Consider the following 20214-nt stretch of genomic DNA (forward strand, 5'->3'; position numbering starts at 1 on the left):
GCATGTTCACAGCATCAGAAACAAGATCGGTACAAAGCACTTAATGACCCTCAGAAAAGTCTGTTCTAATTTTTTTTTTTTTTAATGGTCAGTGGGGTTCAGTGCGACAGAACTTTGGACGTATCAGATTTAATACAGTACATTTTATGTATTCATTCTTTTAAAGTATTTCTTCCATGTTTGCCCTTTCCTTAGATACTTGTGTTGTCCTTTAGTGTGATGGAGAGAAATGCAGAACAGGCCATGGTCAAGCACAGACCATTTAGTCAGTGTCCTCGAAACATTCGCAAGAAGAGGAAGTTTAAAAAGGAGAAAACACCAGGAACTCAAGAAAACGGCTGGAATGTTTGACTTTTGGAAGTGACGGGACAAGCTGGCAAAATGAAGCTAAATAACAGGTGGTGCACACAATTGGAGCGAAATCTAACAAAAACAAACAGGGAAGACCAGAACAAAGACCAGAAGTAAGACTAACCGAAAAGCTAAAAAACCCCAGGTCATTTTTAAAAGCACATCACTGTTATCCACTGGTCATCACTCATCAAACTCAAAGCCAGCTCTGCGATGAAGGTTTTTTGGGCCAGAGGTATCACAAAACACAGATGTGATTTTATGTTTTTAACTGAAACTTGGTTGGACCAAAGTAACAGTGGAGCTGTTCTCATCGAGACGACCCCTCCTAACTACAGTTTTATCAGTGAGGCCAGGGTGAGCAGGAGAGGAGGAGGGGTTGCTGTCTTATTTAATGAATCATTTCAATGTAAGCAGCTATCTCCTGGAAGTTTTCAGTCTTTTGAATATGTGGCTTTACAGCTGAAGGCCCCATCCAAAGTTGTGTTTCTTAATGTTTACAGGCCTCCCAAATACTGCACAGACTTTTTTAATGACCTCAGTGAACTGCTGTCTGTGATCTGTGTTGATTTCCACTGTGTAATTATTGTTGGGGATTTTAACATCCATGTGGACAACCCTCAGGACAAAGGGACTAAAGACCTGAGTAACACTCTGGGCAACTTTGGGCTGACTCAGCATGTAACTTTGTTGTGGGAAGGCGAGGCCTCGAACTCGCGACGTTCACCTCGATGCACTACTTGCCAGCGTACTATCGCAGTGAGCTAAACTGGCAGAGGTGTAAGCATGTAACAGAGGCCACACATAATAGAGGACACACTCTTGACCTACTGATCTCCAAGGGCCTGAGCATTTCAAACATTACTGTGTCTGATGTGGGCGTGTCTGATCATTACTGTGTTTTCTTTGAAAGTAAAATCTCAGCCCACACAAATATATCAACAGCAGTGATCACAAAACGGTGTATAACTGAAGACAGTAGTGAGATCTTTAACCAGGTCTTCCCATTAACCTGTCCAGAGGTTCAGTCAATGAGCTCGTCAATAGCTTCAATGCAAAAATGTTAAATGTAATGGACACTATTGCTCCCATTAAGGTGAAGGTTATCTCTGGAAGGAAAAAGTCTCCATGGAGAAACTCCACACTAATGAAAAATGAAAAAGAGTGTAGGAAAGCTGAGCGCAGATGGAGAAAAACAAATCTCCAGGTTCATTATGACATCTATAAAGAGAAACTTCACAATTATAATTTACAACTGAGGAGTGCAAGGAGGTCCTACTTCTCTGACATCATCACTAAAAACAGCCATAATGCTCGGGTCTTATTTTCTATAGTTGACAGGCTAACAAACCCTCCTGTGCCAGTGGCAGCTGAACTTCATTCGACCATGGCCTGCAATGACTTTGCCAAATTCTTCACAGAAAAAATCCAAAAGATTAGACAAGCAATTGGTACATCAACAGCAGATCCAGAATATGTACTGTGTCCACTGAAAAACTGTTTAAACACCATCAAACAGTTTCACCCGATTAACAGCAAAGACCTGGAGGACATCTTAGGTCAACTGAACTCCTCCTCTTGCTGTTTAGATGTCCTGCCAACAAGTTTTTTCAAAAAGGTCTCAAAGACTTTCGAGTCAGACCTGTTACAGATCGTCAACTTTTCTTTAATGTCAGGTGTGTTTCCGGAACCACTAAAAACTGCTGTAATCAAACCTATACTGAAAAAGGACAATCTTGACAAGACACAAATGAACAACTACAGGCCGATCTCAAATCTCCCACTTTTAAGTAAGATCATTGAAAAAGCAGTTTCTCAACAGTTCAATTACTTCTTAAAACAGAATAACTGCTATGATGCCTTCCAGTCAGGTTTTAGACAGAACCACAGCACTGAAACCGCTCTGACCAAAGTGTTTAATGACATATGTCTGAATACAGACAGTGGAAAAATGTCAGTCTTAGTTTTACTGGATCTCAGTGCAGCATTTGACACAGTTGACCACCACAACATATTACTCAAACAACTGGAGAACTGGGCAGGTCTTTCAGGAACTGTACTAAACTGGTTCAAAACATACTTAGAAAACAGGAAATACTTTGTATCAATAGGTAACTTCACATCCGAGCAGACAAGTATCACATGTGGAGTTCCCCAAGGTTCCATCTTGGGACCCCCTCTGTTTAACATTTACATGCTCCCACTGGCACAGATTATAAAGAACAACAAAATAAACTATCATAGCTATGCAGATGACACACAAATATATATCACAATGTCACCAGGAGACCGAGGCCCTGTACAGACTCTTGGTAAATGCATTTAGGAAATTAATGACTGGTTGTGCCACAATTTTCTCCAGCTAAACAAAAACAAAACTGAAGTAATAGTCTTTGGCGCCAAAGAAAAACGATTACAGGTCACCAGAGAACTTCAATCTATACATCTAAAAACCACAAACCAGGCAAGAAATCTGGGTGTAGTGATGGATGCAGACCTAAACTTAGAAAAACACATTAAGACAATAACAAAGTCAGCTTACTATCACCTCAAGAATATATCAAGGATAAAAGATCTGATGTCTCAACAGGACCTGGAAAAACTAGTCCATGCATTCATCTTTAGTAGGCTTGATTACTGTAACAGCATCTTTACAGGTCTACCTAAAAAATCAGTCAGACAACTACAGCTCATTCAGAACTCTGCTGCTCGAGTCCTCACTAAGACCAAAAAAGTGGACCACATCAGTCCAGCTCTGAGGTCTTTACACTGGCTGCCTGTCCGTCAGAGGATAGACTTTAAAGTTCTGATGCTGGTCTATAAAGCTCTGAATGGTTTAGGACCAAAATACATCAGTGACCTCCTGACCCAGTATGAACCTTCCAGATCCCTCAGGTCATCTGGATCCGGTCTTTTATCAGTTCCCAGAGTCAGAACCAAACACGGAGAAGCTACATTCAGCTTTTATGCTCCATATATCTGGAACAAACTCCCAGAAAGCCTCAGATCAGCTGAAACACTCAGTTTATTTAAATCCAGGTTGAAGACTCACCTGTTCTCAGCTGCATTTAAATAAAGCACCAAATCCACACTTTTAAGCTTAAATTTCAAAACTAACATTTTAACTACTGATTTTATCTATTTCTGATTTTATCTGTTTTGATTTTATATACTGTTTTGTTTGTTTGTTAATTAGTTTGTTTGTTTGATTGTTTTAATCAATTTTAAATCATGCTTTTTATTTGTTTTTGTTTCTAATGTCTCTGTAAAGCACTTTGAATCACCTTGTTGTTGAATTGTACTATACAAAAAAACTTGCCTTGCCTTGCCTAGCACTGAAAGAATCCTGAATCTAAATCTGTGGGAGAATTCTTCAACAGCAAAGATGGTACAAGTATAACATCCAGGAGAGGAACCTTCTTAAAATGTCATTTGGGTAATCAAAGTCAGGAATCTTTTCACGTTTTTTGTGGGCAGGGATAGCTCAGTAGGTAGAGTGGTCGCCCCATGATCGGAAGGTTGGGGTTCGAATCCGCTGAACGGCTACCCTGACCTACCCCTGAGCTAGGTACTGTCCGTAACCCTTCACCGAGTTTTTTTGATTCCTCAGAGGCAGCCGATGGAAGACAAAACACTGCTCCCTAGACCATTTAACACTTTATTTCACTTTCACAATACTTCTAGAAGGGAGATGCGTCCTGCAAGACACGTTGCCGTGGATCTCAAAATGGTGACGGGCACCTGACAGTTTTATTACCAGGAACCTTTTCTAGTCTAAACAACAGCATTTCAGTAAGTTTCCACTACAAGTTTCCACTACTATCTACTGCTCTACAGGCAAACATGGGTGAGAGTCTACGACTGAAGGACACCTATTCTAATGCCTTTATTATTCAGGGCTGTGTCCACTTAACACTACACTATATGATTATATGGCAGTTTGATTAATATGAGATTAATATATGGCACAGTAATAAAGCACTTCAGGTAAGATCATTCTAACAACAGTGATAAACAAAAAAAACCCCACACGTTTTACTATAAAATGCTACCAATGAGTTCACCCCTGTCTTATTTGTGTCTGTACACAACTTTGGATGTCTCGCAGCTCATTTAATGTTTGTTTAAACTGTCTAAATTGTGATACTGCCATACTGCAAAGGGTGTGTGTGTGTCTGTGAACCTTGGAAATGTCATTGCGTAGCTTGTCCCTTGTTTTCGAAGTATTAGAGATCTTCATACGAGCCTTTGAGAGTCCTCTGAAATAGGCGTATATAAAGGGAAAAAGATAATAATTACACACAGAAACTCAATAAAACATAACTCGTTGCACACAGCTTGACATTTTAACTGCTATTATAGTATTTGGTTATGACCACATATCCTAAACACACCTGTCCTTGTTGATGGCAATGGTTCGCTGGATTTCCGATTCATTTTCCAGGACCTTAATCTGCTCCGTCAATTCTGTGATCGTCTGTGAGGCCATCTGTTTCAGCTTGACATACTTTTTCTTCTCTTCCATAACCATATCGGACAGCTTAGAGTACTGTAATATTCTGACGAGGTAACAAAACACAGATTAGTAATGAACACATTATTTATCTACAACACAAACTCCCAATCCAGAACAACTTCTTTACACGTTACACTAATGCTTTGTATTTATACTTCTTAGACTTTTAGGTCTATGTGCGCTTGCTAAATAAACTATGGACAGAAATTTTGTCATCAACAGATGCTATACTCCTAACAGAGTAATCTTAATATCAGTGACTCATATTCATTACAAGTGATCAGTGGATCACAAAATTATGAAAGAACCAAAGTCTCACAGGGTTTAAAATGCATCTAAGACGTGTGTGCTGTGACGAACGACGGCTAAATGTGAGAACAGAGAGGAGATACACTGTCTGATTCCATGTCAAGTGCAACCACTTCAAACTGAACTCTGCTGCTTTGACCTTAATGAATGCATTGTTTAAAAATCTGCTTTTATACTGGGTGGTGCTTTATGCATTAGTCTGTGTCTGAACACTGAAGTATGACCAATTAGAAAGAAATGGTTTTCTACCAAGACAACATGCACAGATGTCTGAATTAATTGTGGCTGCAGATATTTTGCAGCTCAGAGGAGCCAAACATATAACATGGAATCAATTATCAGTCGTGAAAAATGGTTATATTAAAGGAATATTTCACTGAAAACCAAAATCTACATACTTGGTGTGAGTTTTGTGCTTTTGGAGACGGATATTTGCTTTAGTTAAATGGAAGTAAATGGCACTTAAAATGTCAAATTTATCCAAAACCCTTGTGGCTCGTGAATATGTGAGAGGACATGAACATTAACAGAGTCTTCCTCTGCTGAGTTGTAATGTTATCTAGCATTGTGATCCTTTTGGAGAAACACAAAGCTAGAAATAGGTAAGAACTCAAAGCATACAGAAAACTCGAATAGAGCTTGTTTTTCAGCTACTGAAGATAAAACAGAGAGAGGCCCACAAACAAGCAGCAACTAAAGATGGCTGCAGTAAAGTCCTAGCATAGTATCTCGAGGGAGGAAACCACATCTGGTGATGTCCATGGATTCTAGACTTCAGGCAGTCACTGCAAAAGTTCTGATATTTAAATTCATGCTACTTCATCCAATTACGGATGAAAAGATGGATGGATAGAGCAAAATGAGGTACACACATCAAGGATTTTGCATCGGGAAATAAAAATGTAATAAAATGCTTTTATTTCAGAGAGAGAGCCAGACAGAGACAGTAACAACAGTTTATTTCTTTAATAAACTGTTGTTATACAGTTTATTTCTGAAATTAACAACATAATTAACAACACTATAACATCGTTAAAAAAAACAAAACAGGTGCACCTGCGCTGTAGCATAGTGTTGAGCTTGTTATGGTCCATGATGATCAGGTCTTTTTCTTTGAGCTCGTGCTGGATGCGCTCGTTCAGTTGCTGTTGGAAGATTTAACAAGGAACAGCATCATCATCTGCTGTGTGTATGCACGTGTGTGTGTTTGTGCCAGATATCAAACTTCCCTTGTGCCTTTAAAATAGCTTCCATTTTTAAACTGTAAGTAAATGAAGGATAAACAAAAATTCAAATGACTGATCTAACAGTCTTTGTTTTCTTTGCAATTTTTATTTTTAAGAATTTCTCATTTATTTTCGAGCTGGTTGCTGTTGATCCAGGATTTTCTTATGTACTAATTAAGAAAGAGTCGGTGAATCTTTTATTAATTAAAAAAAAAAAACGTAATAATTTATAAAATGTTTTTTCCTCAATCCCAATATCCCCAATATTATTAATGTAGAAGACAGATGCGCTCTTGCTCGCTGGTTTCTCGACTGTCATGCTAACATCCCAAAGTATCTAAAATACAAACCCACTGATTCTCACACAAGTCTAGTTGAACTGCTCTGTGTCTGCATAAATGATTATATTATGCACTAAAATGCACTAATGATGACATAAAATGTAAATAAATCGGTGTGCATGTCTGTGGGTTTAAACTTCACCTCGACCCTGAGCAGTTCACGGTGCTTCTGGCCTCTCTCCTCTGCTTTGATTTGCGTTAAACATCTCAGGTTATGGACCTCCTCTCTGAGGCGGTTTGAGTCACTGAGCAGCTCCTGAATGACCCGATACTGCTGCTTTCTCTCGCTTTCCTCTTCAGCCGCCAATAGCTGTTTGGGAACAATTTAGGAGCCCTTTACAGTTTAAAAACACCTTAAAAACATTAAAAACCGAATGATATTATGGATCCCCGGGGCGATCACTGGAATCAATTTTCTCTTATTGTGTGTCATGAACAAAATATGTAAACAGAAATCTCATTTTGTCCCTCATTTCTTGAAATTAAGATACAAAGACATGAAAAACGACTTAGTGAGAACTTTAATAGTAAAAGTGCAAGACCCAGAAAGTGGAAAAAGCCTGAGATGTTTATTAAAACTAACTAATATTATAGCATATTATAATTAATATTATCACTCCCAGAGTAAATATGAAAATTTCTTTGATTGTTCATACTGTAGCAACCATTTGTGAATAGCAGAAATTACTCGTGTAGTTTTTTTGTCTGTTTTTTCTGTATTTAAACACTATTTATTATTTATTGTTCTACTTTTTCCTTTTTCTAATATATCTCCAATTCTCCAAAAGTTGATTCTGTTCATCTGGACGTAGCGTTTTGTGGGAGAAACGTTTCAGTGGGCTGGTTTCAGTCATTATGCAAATGTGCTGTTTATAAGATTTGGGGAAACCTGCAGTCAGCTGAGACTGAAGAAGTCACTTGGATGAGTGACGAAACCTTTCTCCCACAAAACGCATTGAGAATGCATCAAGATATCTCCAATTTGCTTTTTCTTGCTCACACTTATTCTTGCTATAATGTGAATTTCCCCAGTGTCAGATTAATAAAGTCTATGTGGTATTTAAAGCATATCTTTTGATAGGCTGGAGACGTATCCAGGGTATACGCAGCCTCTCGCCCTACTCCAGCTCAAACTGCGACCCTGAATTCAATGAGCAGAAGAAAACGGATCGATGGTTGGCCCTTACATGCCCACCTGCTTTTCAAAGCTGACTTTGAGAGCATCAACCTCTTTCTGAAGTTCCATCCTTTGCTGAAAGCTGGCTTCTGTTTTGGGGACAGCATCTAACTGAAAATTCAGAAAATGAGAGTTTTCTTTCAGTATAAATTGGCAAGTATCCTTTGAATTGGGTTCAAATGCAATGTTCTTCAGACCACAGTGTAAAGAAAAAAAAAACACCATGAGGATTGAGTCCTAATCTTCCTACACCCAATATCTAATCCGGGCAGTGAATATTCAATCCCACAAAAAGGCTTACTAAAAAACAAACACAACAGTGTTAGATTATTTGATCTTATAACAGCGTCTCGTTTTTAGCAGTTTGATCTCCGCAGCCGCATATTTTATAAAAGTTTGGAGGGAGAAGAAGACTACATCAGTAAGTTCAAGTACTTCAAAAAAGATAATGCAATACCATAATTAAGTTTCATCTGCATACATAAAGCAATAAATATTCATTATTAGCCCTCTTGCTGGGTAAAGTTTGAGCACAACAGTATGAAAATATTAAACCCATCAATCACATCGCGTTCGATTTAAATGTGATGAATTTCTGTGGTAAAACCACAGACTCCTCCAAACAGTTCAGTTTCATTATGTGCGGCTGTTCGTGTGAGCTATTCTTGATTAGCAAACTGAGTGAATCATAATGTTCAGAAGCGTTGTTTCCTTGTTTCCTCAATGTGCAAATTCCCAGATGTGTCATATTGATTTCCTTTCATGCCATTATGTCCTTTTGAGATGTGCTGATGCATTTCCAATCAGCCGCTTGTTCCTCTTCCTTCCACTTTCTCGTTAAAAAATGCGCACATCAGAAAAATGACAGGAAGCTTGGTCTAATATAAATCAACAATTTATGTGACAATACAACACCTGTGTCAAAGCCTGGAAAATGTTCCAAATCTGTTGTTAACTCCAGTGAGAAGATGAAGAGAATCTATACAGTACTGTGAAGCTTTTAAGTCGCAATTACAGGTGTTACATGTACAAAGGAACCACAGCAATCACACTGGACACTTTAACTGCTTCACCATGTCTTCATGTGAAAGCAACATTTCACAGATCACCTTTGCCTTTAACTTCTCGTAGATATTCCGCATGTGTTCGAGCTGCTCCGTGGCTGCGGTCAATGCGTGCTCCATCCTGTTCAGGGCTTGCATCTGCCTGAGGATAAAAAACAGGCCCCTTTTAAATATTTCATTATCATGACACCGACTCTCCAACACTAAAATCTATTGTTTCACATCTAGCTAATTATAAAGCGCTGCATATGGTTTGCTGTCAAATATGATGGTTTTGAACTGTGTTTGAAATGCAGCTAAAGACTCACCTCTTGTTAAACAGCTGTTAGACTTTAAAACATTTGCACACTGATGCAGAAAAACTGTAAAACTACACCTGCCACTGCTCAAAATGATGTATTTTTTATACTTAAAGGATCTTTACTAGGGGTGCAACGATACTCGTATCGGTATTGAACCGTTCGATACAGTGCTTTCGGTTTGGTATGCATATGTATGAACAATACAAAATTTGTAATTTATTTTATCAACTTTCCTTCTGACGATGCTGTCTGTGTTGAGCGCTCAGTGAATCTGCGTTCGACTACTCCGCCTAGGCTGCACTGTAGAGCGCAGATCCACTGAGCCTTCAACACAGACAGCATTGTCAGAAGGAAGAGCGCAGGGCAAGCTAGCGAGACAGAAGTTAAGCTCTCCTTGCAACATGGCAAATTGAACCTCCCCCACACTCATTCAGATCTGGCGTTTGGAATTATTTTGGTTTTCATGTGATGTATGACCCTGAAGTTAAGCGCGTCATGGAGTAAAGTAAAACAGTATGTTGGATGTGCCACACAATGCTCAATTACATGGGTGGGAACTAGTGGCAGTTAGCTCGTTAACGTGTTGGCCGTCCAGCCCCGCAGGGGTAGCTCGTTAACGGAGATTTGCCGTGTTGTGGCGTTAACGTCATCTCAACGAGATTAACGCTGACAGCACTAGTGGGAACACAACGAATATGACTGCACATTTACTCCGACATCATCCTAGTGCAAAGACAAGTAGAAGCAGACAAAAACAACAAGCATGCATGCTACAAACTTTACCCGAGTCATTTAGACAGCCGTTAGCACATGATTCTCCTTATGGGGACCTGATATGTTTAATATTGTGGCGAGCTCAGACAAGGAGGAGACGGAGGTATCGTTTGGTCTTGCTTCCCGTGAGCTAGCCAGGGAGCACAGCCGTTTATTGACATCTGCAGAAGAACACTGCTAACTGCTCAGGGGCCCGTTCTTCGTACGTCGCTTACTACATCCAAGATCAAATGACACATCCAAGATCAAATCATCGCGCTAACCGTGAGCTCGCTAATCCGGTTCCCCGAACACACCTGCTGTTGACGATTACTACAGCTGGACGCAGGAATGTGACATCACTGGGTGTCGTAAAAGGGGCTACGCATCGATAGTAGAAACATTGATCGGCAACCCGCTGATTGGTCGGCGAAAATGTCGAAGGGGCGTGCTCGGTATTTTCCGGCAGCAGAGCAAGAACTCATGAGTGAGGGATTTCAGGAGTTTCAGAGTTTAATTAAAACGCAAGAGAACACTGCAAAGGCTGCAAAAGCAAGGAGAGAGGGCTGGCAGAAAGTTGCTGACAAATCAAACTCGTAGGTAATTTAATAATAATAATAATAATGGATTGGATTTATATAGCGCTTTCCAAGGCACCCAAAGCGCTTTACGATACCACTATTCATTCACTCCCACATTCACACACTGGTGGAGGCAGCTACGGTTGTAGCCAGGCTGCCATATCGCGCCATCGGCCCCTCTGGCCAACACCAGTAGGCGGTAGGGTAGATCTATCATATGACACTATATTGTCCAATATCATATGGCATTATATTATATTATAATATGTTATATTATATCCCCTTTCACATTAGAGCCACAACAGGACCCACAAGAAAATGGGAACAAGTAAAAGTGGAATACAGGAGTATTCTACAGAATGGTAATATTTATCTCTTAGATTGCTTTGCGTCTCTTGGCAAGGTAATACTGGCCTGTAATACTCTGTTAGTTTGTTCATAACAGCAACCAAGAAAAGGGCAGAGGAAAAAAAGACAGGTGGTGGTCCTGCACCCCCTCGTCAACAAGTTGGTTAAGTAAATAATACCCTCACGGGAATATCGATATCTCTCTATGAGCACACTGTCGCGCTGAGGTAAAGGATCCTGTCTGTCCCGCAATATACGCTGAATTCTGAGGACTCTCCTTATCAATCTTGCACCTTCCGCAATGGGTTGGTCGCGTATACGGACAGGACATGGCTGTGACAGGCTTCCCAAATCCACCTTCACTTTTATAGCCGTGGTCTCTCATCTTGATTACACGAAGTAATTTACAATTACTACTCTGAAATATGAATTACATCTGTAATAATCACATACATGTAATAGAATGTTAATAGTTCATTTCCCTTTTTTAGGAAATGACCTGTATGTATCTGTGTGACATCAATAAAAGGATCAAGTGCTGCATTACCTTTAGTTACATTGATAATATTTATTTATGGTGAAACAGTGGAAAACTATCGCTGTTGCTTTCGTATAAATGAAGCGGACATACCTGCGTGGCCGCGATCTAATCCTGTTTACATAAAGTAAACCTGCTCCCGAGCAGGTTTACGCTTACGGCTCTGTTGCTATGACAGCAAGTCCCGGATGAGCTTCGGGGAACCGACTGATCCAGGATCACGCGAAATCGTCAACAATCTAATCCGGCTAACCTACTTAGCGAGGTACAAAGAACGGGCCCCAGCGCGGCAACCGCACAACAACAACAACACACAGAGCGCCCTCTGACCTCGGAAGGACACACCGTCGCAGTGAGAAGGCGTCACCCGTCACTATGGCAACATAAACAAAACATAACTGTACAAACAGAACCCCAAACAGCCCTGACCCGCTACACAGCCTCCACCTAAGGGGTCAGTCGTCAGTCGTCCCCGACGACCCCATTGCCCCCACACAAAGTCCTGCACATGTCCAGGTAAGGCACCTTTTGGCGCACCGGCCGGTCACGACCGACGGGGGAAAAGTCACTCGGGTCAGAACATGGGGTGCCACCATCATCCCATTTCTGACACCAATGTGGCGAGCTCAGACAAGGAGGAGACGGAGGTGTCGTTTGGTCTTCCTTCCCGTGAGCTAGCCAGGGAGCACAGCCGTTTATTGACATCTGCAGAAGAACACTGCCGCTAGCTAACTGCTCAGCGCGGCAACCGCACAGCAACAACAACAACAACACACAAGGCGCCCTCTGACCCCGGAAGGACACACCATCGCAGCGGGAGGGCGTCACCCGTCACTATGGCAACATAAACAAAACATAACTGTACAAACAGAACCCGAACAGCCCTGACCCGCTACAATATGCTGCTGAGAATATAGCCCAGAAGAAGCGTATAGTATAGTTTTTATTTTGGAAAGAGCCATTTCTCTGTAATAAACTCTCTTTTCCAAAGATGAGTGATTCCTCAATCAGATACAGGTGTTACCGCGCCAGATCCGCGGCCCCGAACCGTAGTAAGGAAACCTCTGGCAGTTACTTGAAGGTTCCGTAACTGACTCGTAGCCGGCAACAGCTTACTATACAGGTCAACTCCGCTAGCAAAAAGATCGAAGGAGGCGTAGGAAACTGCTTCACCGAACTTTATTTCTTCTCTAAGGCACGAACACCGCGTACAGTGGGCTGAAACAGTTTACTCACAGCGAGCATCGCCGACACAACTCTGGCTGTCAAGGGAGTTATTATATTCCTTTTATTTATTTTCTTTTCGTCTCTTCTGTAGCTAACCGTTACTTTTCCCCTGCTCCGCTCTCTCCACACACACACACACACACCAGGCAGTCCCGCTACACACATCCCGAATACATTTCCCATCAGGCTTCATCCTTAAAGGGCCATGCCTGTAACACAGGGCTTGCAAAATCGCTAGCCCGACGTCCCGGGACTAGCGATTTTTCCAGTCTTACTACCAAAATCTATCTCTGCCCTGCCCGTCGGGCTATTGTAGGAAGGAAAAATATATGTCAATGCTTTTGCATTCTTTCGGAATGTAGCTGGGCAATTATGTCATTGCCATCGGTGAGCCACTGTCAATATGTGACATATTCAAATCGCGTTTGAATTTGCGCTTGTTTTTTGCTTTCACTTTACAAATGTCCAGGTGCCTTCTTTTGGCGCACCAGCCGGTCACGACCGGCGGGGGAAAAGTCACTCGGGTCAGAACATGGGGTGCCACCATCATCCCACTTCTGACACCAATGTGGCGAGCTCAGACAAGGAGGAGACGGAGGTGTCGTTTGGTCTTGCTTCCCGTGAGCTAGCCAGGGAGCACAGCCGTTTATTGACATCTGCAGAAGAACACTGCCGCTAGCTAACTGCTCAGCGCGGCAACCGCACAGCAACAACAACAACAACACACAAGGCGCCCTCTGACCCCGGAAGGACACACCATCGCAGCGGGAGGGCGTCACCCGTCACTATGGCAACATAAACAAAACATAACTGTACAAACAGAACCCCGAACAGCCCTGACCCGCTACAATATGCTGCTGAGAATATAGCCCAGAAGAAGCGTATAGTATAGCTTTTATTTTGGAAAGAGCCATTTCTCTGTAATAAACTCTCTTTTCCAAAGATGAGTGATTCCTCAATCAGATACAGGTGTTACCGCGCCAGATCCGCGGCCCCGAACCGTAGTAAGGAAACCTCTGGCAGTTACTTGAAGGTTCCGTAACTGACTCGTAGCCGGCAACAGCTTACTATACAGGTCAACTCCGCTAGCAAAAAGATCGAAGGAGGCGTAGGAAACTGCTTCACGGAACTTTATTTCTTCTCTAAGGCACGAACACCGCGTACAGTGGGCTGAAACAGTTTACTCACAGCGAGCATCGCCAACACAACTCTGGCTGTCGAGGGAGTTATTATATTCCTTTTATTTATTTTCTTTTCGTCTCTTCTGTAGCTAACCGTTACTTTTCCCCTGCTCCGCTCTCTCTCTTCTCTCACACACACACACACACACACACACACACACACACACACACACACACACACACACACACACACACACACACACACACACACACACACACACACACACACACCAGGCAGTCCCGCTACACACATCCCGAATACATTTCCCATCAGGCTTCATCCTTAAAGGGCCATGCCTGTAACACAGGGCTTGCAAAATCGCTAGCCCGACGTCCCGGGGCTAGCGATTTTTCCAGTCGTACTACCAAAATCTATCTCTGCCCTGCCCGTCGGGCTATTGTAGGAAGGAAAATATATGTCAATGCTTTTGCATTCTTTCGGAAATGTAGCTGGGTAATCATGTCATTGCCATCGGTGAGCCACTGTCAATATGTGACATATTCAAATCGTGTTTGAATTTGCGCTTGTTTTTTGCTTTCACTTTGCAATCGTGCGAACTGTGTATAGAGAGCGACAGCACTGATTGGTGAGTGATGATAATTTGCGCACCAATTCCTCTGATATCGTCTTATCAATCGTTAGCTTACTATGCAAACATGACAAGTGAAATCTCCCGCAGCAAGCTTAAACATGTGAGAGGTTGATCGCGCAGAGAATCGCTGACCGTTATATTTTAGTTCTGCTGAGCCAAATAAGAGAGGTCAGGGTGAAGAAGTGACAGCCAAAGAAAAGCTTACCACAAAACGGAAAAGTTATGACAAATCAGACTATAAGGCAAAAAGAAAGTGCAGCTTTATGGTTTCATGGACAAAAGAATTTCTGTGGCTGCAATATGACGAGCTATATAACCGGGGCTGCACATAAGTGGTCCGCAGGTGCGCATTCGCTGTCAAAAAAAAACAAACAACGTGCACAAGATATGAAGTTGCAACGCCTGTTTGCATACATAAGATTTTCTGGAGGAGGATAGACATTTGTTTAAAACTCTTAAAGATGTCGAAGAAGCTCCTTTAAGCAATTACTTTGGTGTTCCTGCAGCTCCAAAGAAATGTCAGAAGGAGTCCGAACCACAAAAGAAGCGCGTATTCTCAGAAAAGTGGTTGCAGGAGGTGAGCTGGCTTCAAACAAATGATGAACGCACAGAGATGTGGTGCAGAATGTGCCGTGAAAATCCCACTCTAGCGGACAAAAACAGTGCTTTTTATATAGACGCAATCGCGCGTTGCAACTTCTTACCTGGTGCGCCTCTTTTATTTTGACAGCGAATGCGCACATGCGGACCACTTATGTGCACCCGTGTAAATAACATAATGTTCTGCCGGGTGTGTTGTTGGTTTTCTCTCGATTTCTGAGTCGACAAGCGCCTTTGTTACCGGGACCAGTCATTTTAAGAAAGGCCCCATTAGAAGCCATGAGAAATGCAAGAAATGCATTATTGCTCAGTCTGCAATATCTTTCCCAGAACAAACACCAATTGCAAATAACATACTAAAAATAAACCTGAAAAATCTGTTTAGAACAGCGTACTATGTTGCAAAGAGTGAACTACCACTGGCAAAATTTAGCAGTCTTTGCAAACTTCAAAATGCAAATGGCCTAGATCTTGGTTCCACTTGTCTCTTACCCGTGACTTCAGCGGAAATTTCAAATTCAGGATCTGACACAGACTGATTCATGTCCTACACAGTTCTTACAAGTTCATAGAAATTTCTGTTCAATTAGAACCAAGTATTTGAGTTGATGATTGTAATTTTTATACAATGTTGTAATTTGTTTTTCAACAATTTTTTGATTAATGTTTTGTTTCCTTTACAATATTATACTTTAATGTATAATATTGTAAAGGAAACAAAACGTCAATCAAAAAAATTGCTCTCTTTTTTATTCGGGCTACTTACATTTATTTTGGGCTACCAAAAACTGAAGAGTCCCTGCCCGAAGGGCTACCAGGGATTTTGAAATTTTGAGAGCCCTGAGATATATTTATTATTTTTTTTATTACTTTTGTTTCAGCAACATTAAATTTAAAAACTGTACTTTTGAGTTAAAATATATATTTATAATTTTAATAAATGGCAAATTAAAAAGGCATGAACATTTTTTTGTATCGAAAAAATATCGAACCACACTGAAAAAAAGGGACTGGCCATCTCTTGGATTTATGTAAGCATCTTGCATGTATTTAACACAATTGCCTCATGTTTTAAAGATAAATGTAACTATATAGTGTAAAAACTACATGATATGCAGAAAGGGTGTATTAAATTGTTCATATCATGTTCAGGTGAAGTAAGTCAATAAGATAGCAACGTTAAATCTCGTGAAACCACGCGTGATTTCATCTCGCGGGCTTTGGATCGTGGTTTAAAAAATGCATCCATCTCAGTCAAGTCGAGCAGCCAACTCTACGTTTTTTGGTATGTCTTGATTTTTTGAATTAATGTTTACCATATTTCAGCCAAATGTAGTTAAACGTCTAGAGTGCCGCCACGTAACATGCTAAAAAAGAGCCGTTAGCTTATTTGCTGTTTTATCTGTTGTCAAAGAATTGGCGCTTTTTCATTTGAATTTGTCTTTGGCACAAGAGCCGTAATATCACATTAAACCTAATTACGAGGCACTCACAACATAATTTGGTTTTCTGTGTGAATAGATTTGCCAACTGACTCTTCAGTTACATTGTGTATTTACTGCACCGTGGTGTTAGTGAGATTTTGGACATTGAACAGCTTTAGCTAATATCATCAGTGGCATTATGCTAGCTTACATCCCTACCCTTCCTGCCCTCACCTGCTGTCCTTTTGTTTTTGTTTTTTTTTGCTGCACATTGAGAGATTACCTCTATTCTGCATTTCACCAGGAGTCAGCTGATGGATTGTGGGTTCAAGGTGTTATGGTAAGAAAGTATATTCTATTTTCGCTTAAGGTTTCTGTAACTTAATTATAATAGGTTTTTTATAATTATTAGGTGCATGCATACTCAAATAGACCACCCTATTAATACAACTGAGAAATCCAAAATCTGCCATAGGTTTAACCTGTATGTATTGTCAGAAAGGTGATTACTGGACTCACATTAATGCACACTGGAACTAAAATGAGGTTGTAACTTGTGGGTTCTTGGGTTGCAAATCAGAAACAAACATCTTTGGATTTTTTTAATCCCATAAGATCTGGAAACACAGTTTTTATTCAACAAAACATTACTGATTAACCAAGCACAGTGCCTGCTGTTATTTCAAAATAATTTTATGTCATTTTAGATGAAATGCAGCATTCCAGTGCATCCCAACCTTGCCTTTACAGTCAAGGTTTCTGACGGAGCTGAGTTTCTCTCTGACAGTCTGCTGAAAGTGTTTGGGGGAACAGGGCACAAAGCTAAAGGATGTAGCTGCCATGATGACAGTAAGAACTTTAAAATTCTTTAACTACAAAGTGTATATGTATTGCATTAGGTCAGTAAAAGATTTTTATGCTGCATCCATTGAAACAGTCAACTATTACCCGTGAGTACTGATTCCACCGAAAGGATGCCATAATTTTCGTTATGCATTTACTGGCCCACTGAGAAAAATTTATCTTTTTAAAAAAATAAATGTTCTGGAAACTATATATCCATAAAGTTGATGTCAAACAGGAACTTTTGATATTTCTTTGTAGATGCTGGTGTTGCATGTTGACTGGTTTAAGTTTTTGTCTGGGATCATTTTCTTCTGTGCTACTGAAAAGTTCACAAATCTCTGTTTTCTTTGTTATAATACTTTAGGATGACATTAATGCTCGAAGGGAGTCTCATCAAAGTGCTCCGCATCTGTGTGAAAGACAATTGCAACATCTTGGTGCAGGAGTTCATGGTGAGTGTTTTATGAGTAGATTGTGGCTTTGCAACATTTAAAAATGCATTTAGTTATCCACTTGATCCTCATTGGACTGGTTAGGACCAGTAGTCCTCTTTAATAATTTGAAGTTCACATGAGGCCTGGTAGCGAACTCGGCCGCCCCCCCTTGAGGCCCCACCCCCTTATATTAGGGGTCACATCAGTGTGAAAAAACTTTAAATTTGTCATTCTAGTGAACAAAGGAAAATCCCACCAATATTTACATTAGCTTTTGTTTGGAAAAAAAAAAGACCAACAGCTAACCAAATTGTGGGGCTGAAAGTCTAAATTCTAACATCTTCTGAGTGACATAACCTGGATTTCTGATGGGCCGGTGTCTTTCTAACAAAAACGAATGTAAAGCATTTGAAATTATTATGTTTTTCACTCTGTCTTAGAAACTCTGTTAGACCATGAATGGCAGCATGGCAGGCAACTCTTTGGCTATAGCTATTTACTATGTTGCTTGCATTGGTTTAAATTACTCTAACATTAGAACTGGTAGATTCAAAAGAGATGAGTTTAAAAAGGAATCTTAAAGAAATGTTTTGTGTTTAACCAGGACTTGACTGAGGCCACTGCACAGATTGAGAAAACCACAATGAACATCTGTCTCCAGAGGATGCACCAGGCAATGACTTTTCTGATGTTGGCATCATCATCGAGGGTATAGTAGTTCTTCAAGATCTGGATAACGTGACCTTTGCAGTAGCCATGCTGTTTGGACCTTTTTTATTCCTTCAATATGAATTACCCATCACAACTCTGCTACACTTTTGAGGTGATTCAAAGGGTGGTAATGGAGTTGGATGCAACTCAGCTCTCAAGAAAAACTCACAACTAAGACAAAACTGCTCCTGCAAGGAAAGCTCACTGTTATGCATGCAAGCTGATCAGCTCTAGGTGAGAGGACATTTAAATCTCACACTTGTTCTGCTGCATTTTTGAAGCTCAATTCCAGGAACAGATCGCAGGGTTCATTTTTATATACTCTGCAACTGCCATGAGGATGAGCCGTTTTTGTTGTTGTGGTTTGTTTTTCCTTTTGCTCTGTACAGCATTTTGGCAGCATTTTTAAATTTCTCTTTGTATTTTTTCTTTCTTTTACTAGTGAAGAGATGTAGCATGAACAGTTATGCAGTCTAAATATCCCATATGGGTCGTGTGAAATGGTATTTTCAGTTTCATTCAGTTGAAGTAAAGAACGTTGAATATTTCTAAGTGTGCTGTTTTGAACCAAGATGTCACAGTATGATCAGTGCTGTAATTTTTGACAGTCACTGTATCAATGTTATTTTTGCATCTCTTGAATAAAGGTTTTGACCTGCAAGTGCTAATTTCTTTAGTTATTGATGGTAAAATGGGTAATGTTAATAGGAAGGTGTTTGCCAATTCAGTAACCTAATTTAATGTTAATGGAAACTAACATTACCTCAAATTGTTTAGTTATAATTGTTGTTTAACTGAATCTTGACGTCAGAGGCCTTAAATTGGGTAGTATTGGGTAAAAGTTATTGAATGGTGTTGGGATAAAGTGAGAAAATTGTGAAGGATTAAAATATTTCAAGAGCTCAAATTACTTCATCAAAACATGTTTAAGTCACATTTTATCAACACAAATTGCACAGGTTTATTGAACATGAATAAATTGTGTTAATTTAACTCAATTGTTTAAGTTGCTGCCAAAGCAAAACATCTGTGTGCAACAAATGTCCACCATTGAATTAAGTAAATCCAACAACATATTTTTTTCAGTGCAAACCGAACCATGAATTTTGTGTATCGTTGCACCCCTAATCTTTACAGTGTATCATTAAATGATTTATAGCATGACTAGGTTTCCCTAGTCATGACTAACTGACAAACCATCTCAAGCCGCTTTATATTGTAAGTCAAAGACCCTTTAATAATACAGAGAAAAGCCCCAACAATCAGAAGACACCCTATGAGCAAGCACTTGGTAACAGTGGGAAGGAAAAACTCCCTTTCAACAGGAAGAAACCTCTGGCAGAACCAGGTTCAGAGAGGGGCTGCCACTTGCCGCAAATGCTTGGGGATTAGGGGAGGAAGACAGGACAAAAGACATGCTCTGGAGGACAGCCAGAGGTTAATAATAACCTCATGATTAAATGCAGAGAGGTGTATAAACACGTAGTTAGTGACAAAAGGTGAGTGAAGAAGAAACACCTCCAGAAGAAGCCTCCAGCAGCCCAGGCCTATATAAGCTTTACCAGAAGGAAAGTTTCAAGCACAATCTTAAGTAGAGAGGGTGTCTGTCCCCTGAATCCAAACTAGGAGCTGGTTAATTAAAAGAGCAGGTTCTCTAATATTGTTAGATCTTTGCCTTAAAATATAAAGCAC

At 40.5% G+C, this 20214-nt stretch overlaps 1 protein-coding gene and 1 long non-coding RNA gene across 4 annotated transcripts in view; one reads left to right on the top strand and one right to left on the bottom strand.

The window, feature by feature from the left end:
* Positions 1-20214, bottom strand: part of ccdc146 (coiled-coil domain containing 146) — a 67512-nt gene that overhangs the window by 19535 nt on the left and 27763 nt on the right. For both annotated transcript variants that reach the window (XM_004560900.5, XM_004560901.6), the window contains exons 11-16: positions 9030-9126; positions 7939-8031; positions 6886-7053; positions 6233-6321; positions 4746-4910; positions 4535-4610 (exon numbers count right to left, since the gene is read on the bottom strand). In XM_004560900.5, the coding sequence (XP_004560957.1) occupies positions 4535-4610; positions 4746-4910; positions 6233-6321; positions 6886-7053; positions 7939-8031; positions 9030-9126 (688 nt within the window). The remainder of the gene's footprint in view (positions 1-4534; positions 4611-4745; positions 4911-6232; positions 6322-6885; positions 7054-7938; positions 8032-9029; positions 9127-20214) is intronic.
* Positions 16092-19183, top strand: LOC143413281 (uncharacterized). Of its 2 annotated transcripts, XR_013093913.1 has the most exons (5): positions 16092-16392; positions 16836-16871; positions 17239-17380; positions 17742-17829; positions 18416-19183. It is a non-coding gene; the product is annotated as an uncharacterized LOC143413281 (long non-coding RNA). The 2 variants fall into 2 exon arrangements; XR_013093912.1 differs by having other exon boundaries at positions 16092-16871.

This window comes from Maylandia zebra, linkage group LG17, assembly GCF_041146795.1.
Source record: "Maylandia zebra isolate NMK-2024a linkage group LG17, Mzebra_GT3a, whole genome shotgun sequence".
NCBI lineage: Eukaryota > Metazoa > Chordata > Actinopteri > Cichliformes > Cichlidae > Maylandia > Maylandia zebra.